This window comes from Malus domestica, chromosome 13 (genome assembly GCF_042453785.1).
Source record: "Malus domestica chromosome 13, GDT2T_hap1".
NCBI lineage: Eukaryota > Viridiplantae > Streptophyta > Magnoliopsida > Rosales > Rosaceae > Malus > Malus domestica.
In genome coordinates this window covers 12,326,446-12,341,650 of record NC_091673.1, presented here as the reverse complement: position 1 = coordinate 12,341,650, position 15,205 = coordinate 12,326,446, and the positions used below count along the sequence as shown (strand labels likewise).

At 32.4% G+C, this 15,205-nt stretch overlaps 2 protein-coding genes across 5 annotated transcripts; both read right to left on the bottom strand.

Annotated features, from left to right (window-relative positions):
* Window positions 1-270: 270 nt before the first annotated feature.
* On the bottom strand, window positions 271-4,675 carry LOC103423969 (uncharacterized). Of its 4 annotated transcripts, none has more exons than XR_003768175.2 (7): window positions 4,475-4,675; window positions 2,751-2,902; window positions 2,116-2,389; window positions 1,917-2,012; window positions 961-991; window positions 715-847; window positions 271-588 (listed from the first exon to the last, which is right to left on the bottom strand). XR_003768175.2 is itself a non-coding variant. In XM_029091926.2 (5 exons), the coding sequence occupies exons 2-5, from the start codon at window positions 2,895-2,897 to the stop codon at window positions 448-450; spliced, it is 498 nt and encodes a 165-aa protein (XP_028947759.1). In that variant the 5' UTR covers window positions 2,898-2,902; window positions 4,475-4,663; the 3' UTR covers window positions 271-447. The 4 variants fall into 4 exon arrangements, 1 of the variants encoding a protein (XP_028947759.1); XR_003768174.2 differs by having other exon boundaries at window positions 961-1,037; window positions 4,475-4,665; XR_011574551.1 differs by lacking the exon at window positions 1,917-2,012 and having other exon boundaries at window positions 961-1,037; window positions 4,475-4,666.
* A 3,365-nt stretch (window positions 4,676-8,040) lies between these two features.
* Window positions 8,041-9,017, bottom strand: LOC103452846 (major allergen Mal d 1-like). The gene is made up of 2 exons (NM_001404983.1): window positions 8,760-9,017; window positions 8,041-8,591 (listed from the first exon to the last, which is right to left on the bottom strand). The coding sequence occupies exons 1-2, from the start codon at window positions 8,941-8,943 to the stop codon at window positions 8,296-8,298; spliced, it is 480 nt and encodes a 159-aa protein (NP_001391912.1). The 5' UTR covers window positions 8,944-9,017; the 3' UTR covers window positions 8,041-8,295.
* Window positions 9,018-15,205: the final 6,188 nt, after the last annotated feature.

The window sequence follows — 15,205 nt, the reverse complement described above, 5'->3', positions numbered from 1 at the left end:
TGCGAATGGCATCAGATTGCTTGTCCCCAGGTCGGGTCGGGAAGAACACCCGTTCACTCTTTTTTTTCTTTTTTTTTTCTTTCTTTTCTTTTCTTTCCCTCATTTCCCTCCCTTCCCATCAGGCAGCCCTTCCCTCATTTTCTCTCCTTTCTTCCTGTATCTCCTCCGTCCATCTCACTTCCTTCCTTAATCTCAGCCACACGTGGCTTATCCCATTGCTCCAGATTTTCTGGAGCCTTCCAAATTAATGGTAAAATGTCTATTTTGCCCTCCACTTCAAACGTCAATAACTTCTTCGTAATAACTCTGTTTCACAAGCAGGTTTTGCCTACGCGCACGTAGGGTCGTCCTCTATCCAAATATGTCAAGAAATCCAATAAAATATATAAGGATAAAATACGTCCTCATATCATTACGTTAAGCCATCTAGAGGCATTTTTGTCTTTTCTACTTAACGATAATTTTTTTTCCTACGCGCACGTAGGGATCCTTCTGCATCTGCTTTACACAATTTGGGCAGGTACTGTACCACCAGTTATATCGTGTGTCAAATCGCTTGATGGATGCTCTACACAAAAATGTCTCATCCTGTAAAATATTTTAAAACCATTTATATAAGGATGAACCATCATGTATATGGGTTTCACTAAAAATGTAAAAATTGCGGTGGTAAATTTTGACCCAAATATAAGAAGTTCTAATAAAGCTTCCTACCTTATATAAATCTGGATAAAAAAAAGCTAATTCATCAACTGTCACTCTCCTGGCAGTCTGCAAAATTTGAGCTTCATTCACTTGTCTCGAAGACGGTGCCAATAGTTTTACAGCTTCTGTGTTGATAGAAAACCTACATGATTTAAAACATAATATTATTTGAATAGCTTTAAAAAAAAAATCTGTTTTATTGTAAAAATAATAAAAATATCTTCATTTTTTTTAAATAATTGTCAATGCACTCACACTGATTTGTACGCATTTAGTTCCGGGATGTCTGGATCAAGAAAGAAAAGCGATGAGGTAGTGCTACTCAACACAATCTTGCATGTGGATAAAAAAATAACCGAAATAGCATAAGCAAAATATAAATAAACAATTCAAATAATTGGATGTAAGTTTAAAAATAATATCCAAATGCGATTCACAGGATTCCATGTTTGCCTAAATAATCTTAACATGTTGTGCAATGATTTGTTTGTTCACAAAGATTCCAATTTGAATAAGCAATTTTACAAAAAGGAAACCAAATTATGAAAATAATGAAACAACTTACTGAGTAGCACTACATTTAAACAGTTGCAAGGCAATGCCTTAAAAAGAAAGGAAGCATGCAATTTCAAATTAGAACAATACTTCTATTCAAAAGCAGCTAAAAATTAATAAACAAACAAACAAACAATTGTGTTTCCAAATGTGAATAGCAAACATAAACACTCATTTTATCATTGATAATAAATTATGTGAAAAACTCATTAGAGGCAACAAATATTTCGAAATGTTGTGTTAATAGCTAATTAACATAATCTATAGGAGGAAACAGAACAATAAAGATACAAAACAGGTTAATTTTTTTATTGAGTTAGGTACCAAGGTACAACTTCACTATTAGACTTGTGAAAACAACAATTGTTGGCGCAGATAATGTCTCCATTGACAAAGAAGAAAAAGTCTCTGCAACCCCATAATGTAATCTTCATCTCTTCTTTTCTATTGAAAAATAAAAATTTGAAATGGATATTCAAAAGGCAAGAAGAAATTTGTTTAATTTGTTATGAGTAAAGTAAGCACTCAACATGATAAGTATCATATAATGGTTTAACAATATTGATTTGTGAGATAACATTTACAAATTTTGTAACATGGATATAATAGATAGATAAAATAATTTAGAATCACAGAAAGCACAGAGAAGAAGCAACCTGATGTTTTCAATAGCTATATCACATTTATGTGCAATTCTCTGATTAATTTGCTTTGGTCCAACTCTTGCACACCAATTACATGACCAATGATATCTTGCAATTACACCAAAAATATAGTGGAAGTGTTAAAATTCATTTTACAAAATAAAAACAAAAGTTTTTTAATGCATATATATATATATACATATATTGTTACCTGTAAGGATATCAACCATGTTGAGGCGAAGATAAAGTGTGTTATAATCTTGCAAAAAGAACCGGTGTCTATGGATAGGTGGAAACACACTAGACAATTTTTTGAAAATTGTTTTCCTAGTGAACACAACTTGGGTATCATGTGGCACAACTTTGTATTGACCTCTCATTCTATTCGTACGGAAACCCATAATTTCATAGCAGTTTCCAGCTTCTATTTTCGAAGCAACAATTTCATAGTCCATCTCCGTTGTGCAAGTTTCAATCACATATTGCTTTGCAATCGATCGGGGTGGAAAAACGAAAAGAAAAGAAAAATGTTACAAATGTAATTGACAAACACAATCAAAATATGGATTATATTTTGTATAAGATAAATAGATAGGTATGCAGTTACAACACACTCTATTAACAGGAACAAAATTAAAGTTTATTATCTAACACGTAAAAAAAAGTCAGAAACAAAAATAATATATTTGCTGTTAATTATCTTTGTAAGTTGTAATTAAATTACTAAAATAATCGTTTCTCACCATTTCATCAAGTAATATAGAATGAAAACTGTATATTTTTGAAGAGCTGGTAATTATCTTTGCAAATAGTTGTAATTAAAATATTGAAATAATGTTCTCTCACCATTTCATCAAGTAATATACAATGCAGAGCTATATATTTCTGAACAGTTCCAGGGATTGTCGACTTCCATATCCTGCAAATCTGAACTTTTATCTTTGCTGCCTTTACATATGGTTGCAATTTATCAATATGAGCTACGTTTTCCATTTGACCTGCTCAAATAAAGCATAAATTTTATAAATTTAGAAATTCTTACAATGCAAAGCTTTAAACATAAGAAGGGAAAAAAAAAATGAGGGAATGACAAAATTCTTAAAAAAATTATTTTGTACAGAGAGTGAAACAATCGTGGGCACATAATTGTCAACCATTGCCATATATCTATTTGTCTCTATTTACAATGCATAGTCATTGGTTAATCCCATAATGAAAGCGATACCATGCACTAATTTTAGCAAAGCAGCTAAGACTTTTGTCAACTATGTTTAACAGCACCAAACCAAGCCTTAAAATTTCACACAGCCTAAAGCATAAAATATATTTCCACCTATTTCAAAAAGGAACAATGTTTTAACATGAAATTCAACAGAAAAACTTTAAAAGCAATCAAACAAATTTTAACTCGACTATAGACAGAACGTATACAAACTAAACCGACAATGTTAAAAATAGAAAAAAAAACAAACAAAGAAAAACATATAACACATCAAAATGCTATTAATAATATATGTTAACCATGAACAACACAACCTTATCTCTTTGCATCATTGCAAGACACTCTATTTATAAATATTTACAAAGCTCTATTATTGAGAAAGACCAACACCCCTTTTTTTCTACACCATGATCAGTTTGAATGTTCATATTTATAAAAATCACAGCTTTTTGTTCCAATTTTTCTACCTCCGCCTATTTCAATTAAACTTATTTTTTCACTTGGTTCAAATGATAGAAACTTACTAAAAGACACAAAATTTACTTCAACTATAAACAATGTCATCCAATGAATTACATTAACCTCAACTAAATCATACCGATACAGATTGAAAATTAGTTTATAGTAAACAACACAACACACTAAATCATACAATCTACTATCCCTATTTATAAATATAATCGAACTACATTTGCATCATCCAACTTCTCTCTAAGCAAACCAAAAAAACTCATCTTGCTTTTCCAACAGTTATAATTAAACCACTGAAATAACACCCAAAAAATAGAAAAAATTAAACAAAAGCAATCCCCCCCCCCCCCCCACATCAAATTATGTGTTTTTCTAGTTTAGTATAGCAACACCAACTCACATGTACTGCAATCATTGTTAAAGAATCACTCTTTAAATTTATACATCTTCAAATTAACAAAAGCAAATAAAATTTGGAAAAAAAAAACATGAATTAAGCCATGATAGCAAGTAATAATCAATAAGCAAAAAATCCAACCCTACAAAGAAAAACCCCAAATCTAAACAACCATTCACAACAACAAAATTTAAACCAAAGAGGTATCACAAATTAAAATTAACACTCCTAAGCACACAACATTGAAAAAGATAATCACTCACTCTCAACTAAACAGCACAGAACACTATCTTTTATAGCACTTTAAAATTTCTTGGAATGATAAGCGAAGAACATGCAGAAAAATGGAGATCAGAAAAGCAGAAAAAGCAAGATTCCAGAAAACCAAAATTAAAACGCAGCTGCAAATACAAAATCACAAAAAAAAAAAAAAAAAAAATTAAACACCCACACCATCAGGAAATGAGCGACAGAAGTTACCTTTTGCAAGAGAAATGAAGGTAGGTTAGAGCACAACTGAGGTTGAGAATCCTGACTGAGAAAAGTACAGAGGTAAAAAAAAGTAGAGAAAAAAAAGGAGAAGGAGATATGCGAAAGAGTAAAGTGAAAAGCAAAGGAAATATGGAAACAAAATGCATCAATGATTGACAGGTGGAAGTGGTTTTACAGTGCAAAAAAAAAAAAAGTAACATGGGGGAAAGGAAGGAGAAATGGGATGATCGACAGGTGGAAAGAAAGGCTGCTTTTACCGTGCAAAAAAACAAGATAAGCGAAAAGAAGAAGAAATGGGATGAACGTCATTTCTGACATTTTACTGTTAATAAACAGTAAAGTTGTCAGGAGTTAAACTCGGCACATGGTTTGTGGCACAAAAAAATATAAAAAATTACAAAGACCCACAGATGATAGACAAAGGATGATCATCATGTGGCAATCAAGGGCATAACAGATATTTAATTGTGCAAACCAGCAGCAAAACGGCTAAGCAAACGAAAATCAGGGGCATTTCCGCCCTTTCACTATTACTGAACATTGCCAAACTCAACTAAGTTTTAGTATATATAATATAATTTATGTAAATCAGAGTGCTCTAGATCAACTTGCATTATATATTTCCAAGTTGCTTCTAAATGTGGAAAATAGAATCTTAGCGACTTGAGCGTATTTATTTACACCTAGCCTGTCGTGATCGTAGCACTTGAGCGTATTTATTTATACCCAGCCTGTCGTACAGACCACTTTAGGTGGTTCCGACTTGTGTGCAAAGAACTAGTTGATGAGTTATAGATCCAACCATACAGATCATGTTAGGTGACTCCGGCTGGCTTACCATTTCATATTGGTTTATTTCACCTGACTTATTTATTTCTTAATGAGATTTGACATGGTATATTTGTGGAATTGTTATTTCGAATTTGGTTTTGAGCTATAAGCATGTGTGCTATTTTCTAGGAATTATACAGGTTTTACGGTAAGAGGTTACTACTTTTGATAAATGAAATGTTTTTGAAAAACTTTGTTTTAGCCCACTCACATTTTCTGTTTTACGCCCCTCCAGGTTTTAGGTAGGAGTACTCGTTGGTGGCTCACGAGGACTTGACGGTGGTTCTGACATTTCATCACAAATGTAGGATCATCTTTGGTGTTGTATAATTAGTATTCGTCCTACTGAACTGCATTTAGGCTACCTACGCTCTGGTTATGTTTAGTCATACTTATTCTCGTCTTTCACCTTATCTTATCTAGTGTTTTAGTCAATTTGGTTTTTTATTTAGTTGCATTTTTATATCTTATTCTTCCGTACTGCGCACATGGCTACGTCACCCTTATGTGACGGCCAGCATGCCTCGATTTAGGTTGGGGTGTGTCATTGCAAAATTTAGGAGATCCACATTATATTCCAAAAATTCCAATATAAAACTGATTCCAAATTTTTTGATAATTTCGACAATCCAAAATTTCGAAATTGGAAATAATATTTGATTTCGAAACATTTTTGAATTCGCATCGGAATGCTTATGTCCAATTCGATTCGACCAAAAATTACCCCTAATGTCGACTTGCCTTTTGTATGATTTTTTCCATTATTATTTATCAGGTATCTTTCGATTCATGCCCTTAACTTTACTTTTAGCCGATTATTCCGGTAGACTTTTATAATTAGCTAATTTTCTCTAACATTTAATTTAAATTTTTTTATCCAATGTTCTATTCATTTTGGTCACATGGAAAATGCTTGAGGGCAATAAAGTAATTATATTTTTTATGTTGACAACATATTCTCTTCCGCTAATTCTTTTTTTGTCAAACTTCTCTTCCGCTAGTTGACTCCGTACAATTTCTGTTTGAATTGGCCATGGTAGTCCAATTAACAACTGCAAAGTATTGGTTTTGTGCCCAAATTATCAAAACAAAACAACATTTTTGCCTTCATACAGTTACCATGTGATGTCTACCTGACCTAGATGACTTGAAAATTGGATAAAAAAAATTCAAAGTTTATTGTCAATGAAAATATTAATTATACAAGTTCAGATAGATATTCAGTTAAAAATAAAATTTAAAAAGAAAAATTTGGTAGCTCAATACAATTTCGGGGGAAGAAAGCGACAAATAGGTCTCCTTCATTTATGCAAACCCAAAAATTTATTGGTTGACCGAGACTGAAGCACGGGCTCAAGTCACCCGATCTACCGGCCAAGAAAGTCATTTAAACTTTTAAATAAAATAATCATTATCAAATTTGTTAGAATTTGCATTTGGTCACAGTTGTGGATGGAATCATTGGATGCACCAGGTCATAGCTCACCAAACTAGTAGGACCCAGCTCCTTATTATCTGTTAAGTTTTTAATTTTGGTTGTAATATCTCTTTGAAGTATTTTATTCCCAAACTAGTCGGTTCATGTTCGTCTACATCGAAAGGTATAAAATCCGGTTTAAAGGCAAAATTACTGTAGATCTTTAACTACTTTAGTTATAACGAAAGTTTATGATAATTACCAAGAGTATCTCCAAATATGATATTAAATAGTACATATTAGCAAGAATAGTAAAACAAACACAATATTAGTGTTTTTTTTCAATCGGAATACCAATTCTTATTTAGCATAAAGTAGATTGACAGCAAAAATAGTTATTGTTAAATTTGACAGCAGCTTTAAATTAATTTTAATTAATTATTAAAGTTTGTTTATTAGTTTTTTTATTGGTTTAAAACGTGTTGACTGACCATACTTTTGGGGTCTTTTGATATGGGTCTAATTGGACTAAAAATTGGGCTTATTTCAAAAGTTAAAAATCACTAAAAATTGGACCTATTTTAAAAAATGGGTTATAAAATTAGACCTTTTTCCAATTTTCCTACTTTTTTATTGGTTCACAACATTTGTTATAATTTAAAATTTGCGTTTAAAATTTTACGAATAAAACTTTAAAAGATATTAAAATTCATGTTTAGAATTTTCTTTTGGGATGGACAGCAGCAGTAGGTTAAAATTAATTTAGGTTATCATATTTTTCCAACTAAAGTAAGTATCACCTCAAATTTTGTGAGTACTAATTTATAATAATACTACATTCACAGTGCCTTATCATGTCCAACTCTTGAGCGGATGTGATCGATTTGTTTTTGGCGTAGTTGTCCGAATGGACTGAAGCAAAATATCAACTTTTCCAAGTCATTTGCTTTATAGTTTTAATATAGGGAGCGATCATTGAAAATTTCTTCGTGCCTCTTGGGGCTGCAAGAAGTTGGATATTTGTGGGCTCTGGTTATGCTGCAGAATTTGGGACAAAATCTGGTTTTGTTAGATAATATTTTGAAGACTTAACAGAGGATTAGGAAAGATTAAGAATTTTTCTCATTATTATTTGTCACGTTATGTGAAAGATAAATATGTAATTATTCAAATTAGTAAAATTCAAATTATTTTTTTGTCAATAGAGCTAAACCAATTTTAAGGTTTCCAAGAAGTTACTCAAAAAGAATAATAATAGAAGAAAAAATTATTACTGCAGATCAATGTTTGCAAGTGAGACATCAACTGATTAAAAAGTAATTTCATTATATTTATAGAAGATAATACACTCCGTTCAGTCTGCCAACTTTTTTCCAAACAAAGACATCGCAACAAGAAGATCATCACAACCATAACACTTATTTTTCAAGCCCAAACTGCCCAAACCATGGTTATTACTTTTGGCTGACGTGAAAAAAACATACAAAGAAAAGCCACACAACCTTCGACTGACCATATAGTAACGGTAACACCCAAAACACCATAGATACTTATGATTAATTTAGTTGTATGCGTCGGGGTGGTCCTTAAGGTAGCTCTCAATAAGCTTGAACAAACCATGGGCCTTCTCTTTTCCAGCCTTGACGTGCTCTTCCTTGATTTCAATGTTTCCCTTGGTGTGATAATGACTGATGCTCTTGATGGTGGAACCACTTCCACATGCCACCAACTTGGTCTCGTAAGATATTTTCTCGATGGTGTCTGTCAAAGCATCTCCTTCAATCAAAGTGTAGGAGTATGAGTAGCTTGCTTCGTCAATCGAGTCAATCCTGTGCTTCACGTAGCCGTACTGGCTGCCTGCGAGACAAATAAAACATATAATATTATTAGACTCTGGATACTGATCACATATAATCATCTAGAAATCCACAAATACTGCAAGTCTAACAACATCAACATGTATACGGGTTAATAAAATTTGTTAAACGAAACCATCGAAATCATTAACCGTGCTAATTAACTGACCTTCACCAAAAGTGATCTTCTTGATGGTTCCGGGGCCACCGTTTCCTTCAAGGATTTCAGCTTGCTTGATTGCCTGGGGTGCAATCTTGGGGATGAGGTTGTCAGCATCAAGGACAAAGGCCTTGAACAATCTTGATGGTGGAATCTCAGAGGTGAACTCGTTCTCAAATGTGCAGACACCCATGATGATTAAAAAAAAGGTTGGAAAATGAGCAAAGGAAGGATGATGGTTTTATTGAAGGTTGAGAGTATTGTGTTGGAGATGAGTACTGGGAGGTGGTATTTATAGGATTACAGTGGGGCATATTGTCATTTGATCATCCGATGTCTCCAAATTTACAAGGAATTTAAAATGTTTATTACAAATGGGGAGTGTTATCCACGTATCTCATTTTACTTCATACATATTTTTGATTAATTTTTATCAATTGATTTTCTTCAATTTATTCGATCCGATAATTAAAAATTAAAAAAATATGTAAAAAATCAAATATGATAAATGAATATCACATTCCATTACAAATTTGTGTCACTGGTGCGTTGGATAAGTACTCCAAGTGACAATATTTAATAGAAATTTGACTTGGTCAAATAAAGCACCTTTGAATTGATTAATAAAAAAATCCAACTGGTTTTTCCATTTTGGATAAGACGGTGAGAGTGTAGACAAGAAACTTAAGGCTTCTAGATGCATGGTTAGATTATTGGGAATTTTAACGAAAAGTACACGATACTCTTTATTCTAACGAAAAATTATATTTTTACACTAAAAAATTAATCCTGATACTATTCATTTTACCCTTTATTTTGTTCTTATCATTAAAACTCAAAGTTTTCAAAACTTTTTCATTATATATCCTTAGATTATTAGCTTCAATTATTCCCGATCGGCCCCACTTCTGGCTGTGCGTGCATATATAGTTTCTAGGCTGCTTTTGCAGATTCTAATAACAGTCGGAGTTTCCAAAAAAAAAAAAAAAAACTAATAAAAAAAGTTTGAAAATTTTGAATTTTAATGATGATGATAAAATAAAGGGTAAAGTGAATAGTACCAGGATTGACTTTTTAGTGTAAAAATGTAAATTTTGAATTTTAATGATGATGATAAAATAAATGGTAAAGTGAATAGTACCAGGATTGACTTTTTAGTGTAAAAATGTGTTTTTTCGTTAAAATGAACAGTACCGAATGCTTTTCGTTAAAGTTCTCAAAAAAAAATTATAAACAGTCGGCAGTTTTAATTAGATGGCAAAAAGTAGGAATGTAAGATGGAGATGATGCTTTTTGAAAATATCATGTTTGGAGCCTTAAAAATCATCAGATACAGTTCAAGGGAAAAAAGCAACCAAAGGATAAAAAAAGTACACACATTCACATGTTGTGACAAAATTGACCAACAATTATAATTTATAAATGTTAAAACGTTTTGGATAAATCGTCAAAATGGTTTTTGAAATTTGAATAACTCATTATTTTGGTCACTGAAATTTCAAATCGATAAAAGTGGTCCTTGAGATTGTCCACTATCCATCATTTTGGTCATTCTTTTAAAAACTCCGTTTAAGTGTTCTCGAGCTCTTGGCCGGAAGTTTGGGTAATTTTCAAAGCTTCGTAACTCAATCGTTTCTTAACCAAATTCGACCCATAATATATCAAAATGAAGATAGGAAAGTGTAGAATAAGATTATACTATTTCAAAGCCCAATGGTTGCCGAAGATAGCCGAAAAATAGCCTCAAAGTTGACTGGTCCAAGTAAAACCTTGAAAACTCGCCAGGAATTGGATAAACTTTAAACGTTTATAACTTCTTCAATACTTAACGAAATCAAGTTATTCAAAAACAAAAATCATACTTCTCGACGAGACAAAAAGAATGGTATACAGCTAAATCACCATGGTTTGGCAGGAAAAAGGCTTGAAAGTGGCTGTCTTGGTCTCGAGTTAGCCACTTTCAAGCCGTTTTTCGGCCAAACCACCGTGATTTAGCCGTCGAAAAACATATCATTCTCTTCATCGCGTTGAGAAGTATGATTTTTGTTTTTGAATCACTTGATTTCATTGAGTATTGAAGAAATTATAAACGTTTAAAGTTTATCCAGTTTCCGGCGAGTTTTCAAGTTTTCACTCGGACTAGTCAACTTTGAGGCTATTTTCCAGCCATCTCTGGCAACCATTGGGCTTTGAAATAGGTATAATCTTATTCTACACTTTCCTATCTTCATTTTGATACATTATGGGTCGAATTTGATTAAGAAACGATTGAGTTACGAAGCTTTAAAAATTGCCCAAACTTTCGGCCAAGAGCTCTGGGATACTTAACGGAGTTTTTAACGGAATTACCAAAATAATAGATGTTGGACAATCTCAGGGACCACTTTTATCGATTTGGAATCTTAGGGACCAAAGTGATGAGTTATGCAAATCTCAGAAACCATTGTGACAATTTACCCAAACGTTTTTAGTTTGGTTTGACTAATTATCATCGTGGTAATTTTTTTTTCTCTTGTTTAATTTGGGAGAGGATGAGCGAGGGGTGCTGAAGACTTCTTTTTATTTCAAAAATGGCAACTGGCAGTCAACATTGCCTATCAATTTCCAGTTGCTTTCTGAACAATTTCCAGTTGCTTTCTGAACAATTTCTTATTATGGAGTAAATTTATTATCTTGCGTTTGAGAATAGAAGTAAACTCCTTATTAATTTACTTGGAATCAAATAGTCGTCACAAATGTTGAATAACTAATGGTACATCTTATTAGTTATACTTGGGATGGATTTGTACAAAGAGAAAAAAAATTCAAAGTTCGTGAGATAAATTTTGTGACTGATAAACTAGTTAACTTGAGTTTATCGTGTTTACCTAGTTCAATTTATTTCGATCAAACGATTTATCTCTTGTCAACATCTCTCAATGGTAAACGATGTAGGGATCTTTAGACGAAGTGATATTTTATTATAGTTTCTCTTTGTTGGCAGCCCCACTGTTAACAAAAAACAAATTAATCCAAAGTTATAGGCTACTTTAGAGAAAAATGAGATTGATATAATAATGCAGAGAAACCAAAATTCAATCGCTTCATTCATGCGTGAAGTAATTAGTTGGATTAATGGAGTAGTTTGCATTACCAAATACCACATATGGACAGCAACAACGTGTCTCACAATTACAGCTGACCATGTAGATTCAAAATTTTATCTCATGCATGTGACCAATTAACTTTGCCTTACCAGAAAAAAAAAATCAATAAAAAAATTTGGGCAATAATTCTGCCGAAAGCTGAAGGAAGGTCGTCATACAAACAGGATTCAACGTGCTTATAACATGCATGATAATGCTTTCGCTTCTTTCAAATAATAAAATCAATCAATTATTATTTTTGTTTTATTAAAATTTCTACCACCTATATATAATCACGAATTCAATATATTTGTACCAAGGAAGAAAATATCGGTCATATCGGAAATATAGGTAGTCCGAAAACACGGAAATATCGATGGAAATATCGGTAAAATATCGATATCGATAAAAATTACATAGAAACCACGGAAATTGTAAGAAAAACTTGAAAATTTTTATTGAAACTTTGTAGGATGTTTATTTAGTCAATTATCTATTAGTTTATCACAAAAATTGGAAAGAAATGCATTGCATGATGGATTTAACATTATCAAGTTGATTATATAGCGAGCTGACAAACATTGTGAGTGTAGAAAATATGTAGTAATTAATGAAAGAAGTCTAAACACACCATAATCATTTATATATAATGAATTAGTACAATATTTTACACTTTATACATTGCATGGTAAGATATATAAGTGCCTTAGTACCACATAGAGTTCCTATGAGGTTCAAAATTTTCACTATCTTCATCATCTCTATGTGTAGAGTGAGTGTATTGTGAAGAGTAGTTATCCATTTTAATGAATAATCCAATTTAATGAATAATAATCCAATTTAATGAATAATAATCCAATTTCATAAAAAAATAATCCTAATATAAAACATGGTGATGAATAATAATCCAATTTGATAATAATCCAATTTAATGAATAATAATTCAATTTGATAATAATCCAATTTAATGAATAATAATCCAATTTGATAAAAAAATAATCCTAATATAAAACATGGTGATGCAAAATCTAAACAAGGCGATAACAAGCCAATTGGCAAAAATGATTAAAAAAATCTAAATTGTCTAACTGACCGACACTCTTATAGACTCATTATATCACTTTTATAGACTCATCTTACCCTTATAAATTCATTATTTTTCTTGAAATTGATTAGAATCATTAGAAAAACAATTTTTTGCATTTCCATATGCCTAACCAATAAATACAACTTCTACTATTTCCCTAAAATTATATATTTTCACTTTTTCTCTGAAATTGAGTCATTTATCCTAATCTAATCTAGACCCCCAGATTAATTTATATTTTCACTCTTTTTATGAAATTATATAAATTGTGCAATTGAGTCCTTTATCCTAATCTAATCTGGACCCTCCATCTTGATTCTCACTCTCTGTCACGCTGCCACGTGGCAGCCCACTAACCCTCACCCTATCTGTCTCTCTTTTCCCGAGTCCCTCTCGGACCCCTCACTCTCTCAGAGTTCTCAACTCTATCTCTCTCTCAAACTCTCGTTCTCTCCCTCCTTCTCTTCCGTCTTTGGGAAGCACGGCGACGCGCAGAGGAAGCTCGGCTTCCCCGATCGCACCCACACCCAGGCACACCCAAATCCGTCCACCCCGATGCCAGCGCAGCATCTCCACCACCCTCCTGAACTCTCCCTCCCTCTCCTCCGTCTCTGGGAAGCACGGCGACGCGCAGAGGAAGCTCGGCTTCCCCGATCGCACCCACACCCAGGCACACCCAAGTTTTCAGGTGAGATCCGACTAAACCCTATGTTGATTACCTCTTGCATACGTGAAATTTGAACCTTATATGTGAAATTGAAGTTCAAAATCGTGTTTTTGCAAGGTTTTTGGGACGAAATCGGCTTGGGAATAGGCACACCATCTCCGGCGTTCTTCTCCGATTGCACCGTTAAAAAAATATCGCGATATTTCCAAAATATCGCGATATTTTGACGAAAACCCCTTGGATACCACTTAAAATATCGATTTGGGGAAAAACCGATAATATCGGCGATATATCGCCGATATTATCGATATTTTCTTCCATGATTTGTACAACCAATTATTAATTTTTGTATTTCGTAGAACCAATTAGTAATTTTTTTGTTGCTCTATCAACTAATTATAGTTGACTAAATAGTTTTATAGGAAAACTAATGAAATGTTCAAAAAAACTTTAGCTTTAAGAAAAAATGACAAATAAAAGTGTAGTGAATAGTACAAGAAAAAGATAAAAATGTGATTTTTCATTAAAAATAAACAGTTTCAGAAGTGTTATGTTAAAATTCTATAATTTTATTGGTACAATAAACTTGAATTGGCTTAACAATATAGATCGAGTAATGATATACTTATTATATATTTTAATAAAAATATGGACCACTAAGACCATTTCCAAACCTGGGCTAAAAGCCAAATTACCTCCCCCCAAACACTCTCCAACCCATGTTAAAATTTTAGGCTAAATGCCAAATGTTATTTCTGGGCCAAATACCCCTCAGCTTTCCTCCCGGGCTAAATGCCAAATGTTTATCGGAATTTAAATTTTTTTAGATTAAAATGTTCATAAAATTAATTTAAAATAATCTACATATTTATTTATTTTTAAAAAAAATTGGTTTAAGAAAAAAAATTAGCCTAAGTTCATTCTTTAATAATTCCGGGCTAAAATTTTAGGGCAGAAGGGTTAGAGCAGAAAATATGTTTCTGGGTTAAAAGCCAAATTTTCCGGGCTAAAAAATTTAACTTTTAGCCCAAGGATTGAAGATGGTCTAACGTCCCATCTTTATTTTAAAAAAATACTAATATTTGAGAAGAATATCACTTTTTATAGATAAGCTCCTGTAAACAATTTTGCAGGTTAGGCATGAATATAATCCAGCCGGCAGTCTTGATGGGACCTTTCTAAAACTAGTCAAATTTTACAGACTTTGTCAATATTTTAGGGGTAAATTATACTTTCATACCTCAGGTTTGGAGTCAATTTCAATTCTTTACAACATTTTTAAAACATTTCACTTTCATACCTTAAGTACTATTTTATTTCAAAATAATACATCTGTTACATTTTCCATCCATTGATCTGTTAAATGCTGACGTGGTTGCCACATATATGCCACGTGGCTGCCAAATGTCTGCCACTTGGCAAATAAAATATTTTTTTTTAAAACCTGAATTTTCTCAAAAAAAAAAAAAAAAAAAAAAACCCACATCTGCAAGAAGAAGAAGAATAGGGAGGAAGAAAGAAAAAGAAAAAAAAATTGTCCCCCCCTCGCGACCCAGAAGAAGAAGAGGGAGGAAGA

Excerpts from the sequence above, each read along its gene's own strand:
- LOC103452846 (NM_001404983.1), bottom strand. The coding sequence starts at position 8,943 with ATGGGTGTCTGCACATTTGAGAACGAGTTCACCTCTGAGATTCCACCA. Across the intron at positions 8,592-8,759 it reads GAAGATCACTTTTGGTGAAG|GCAGCCAGTACGGCTACGTG; the intron begins GTCAGTTAATTA and ends TTTGTCTCGCAG.
- LOC103423969 (XM_029091926.2), bottom strand. The coding sequence starts at position 2,897 with ATGGAAAACGTAGCTCATATTGATAAATTGCAACCATATGTAAAGGCA. Across the intron at positions 1,038-2,750 it reads GTATATTACTTGATGAAATG|ATTGTGTTGAGTAGCACTAC; the intron begins GTGAGAGAACAT and ends TCCACATGCAAG. Across the intron at positions 848-960 it reads CTAAATGCGTACAAATCAGT|GTTTTCTATCAACACAGAAG; the intron begins GTGAGTGCATTG and ends TAAATCATGTAG.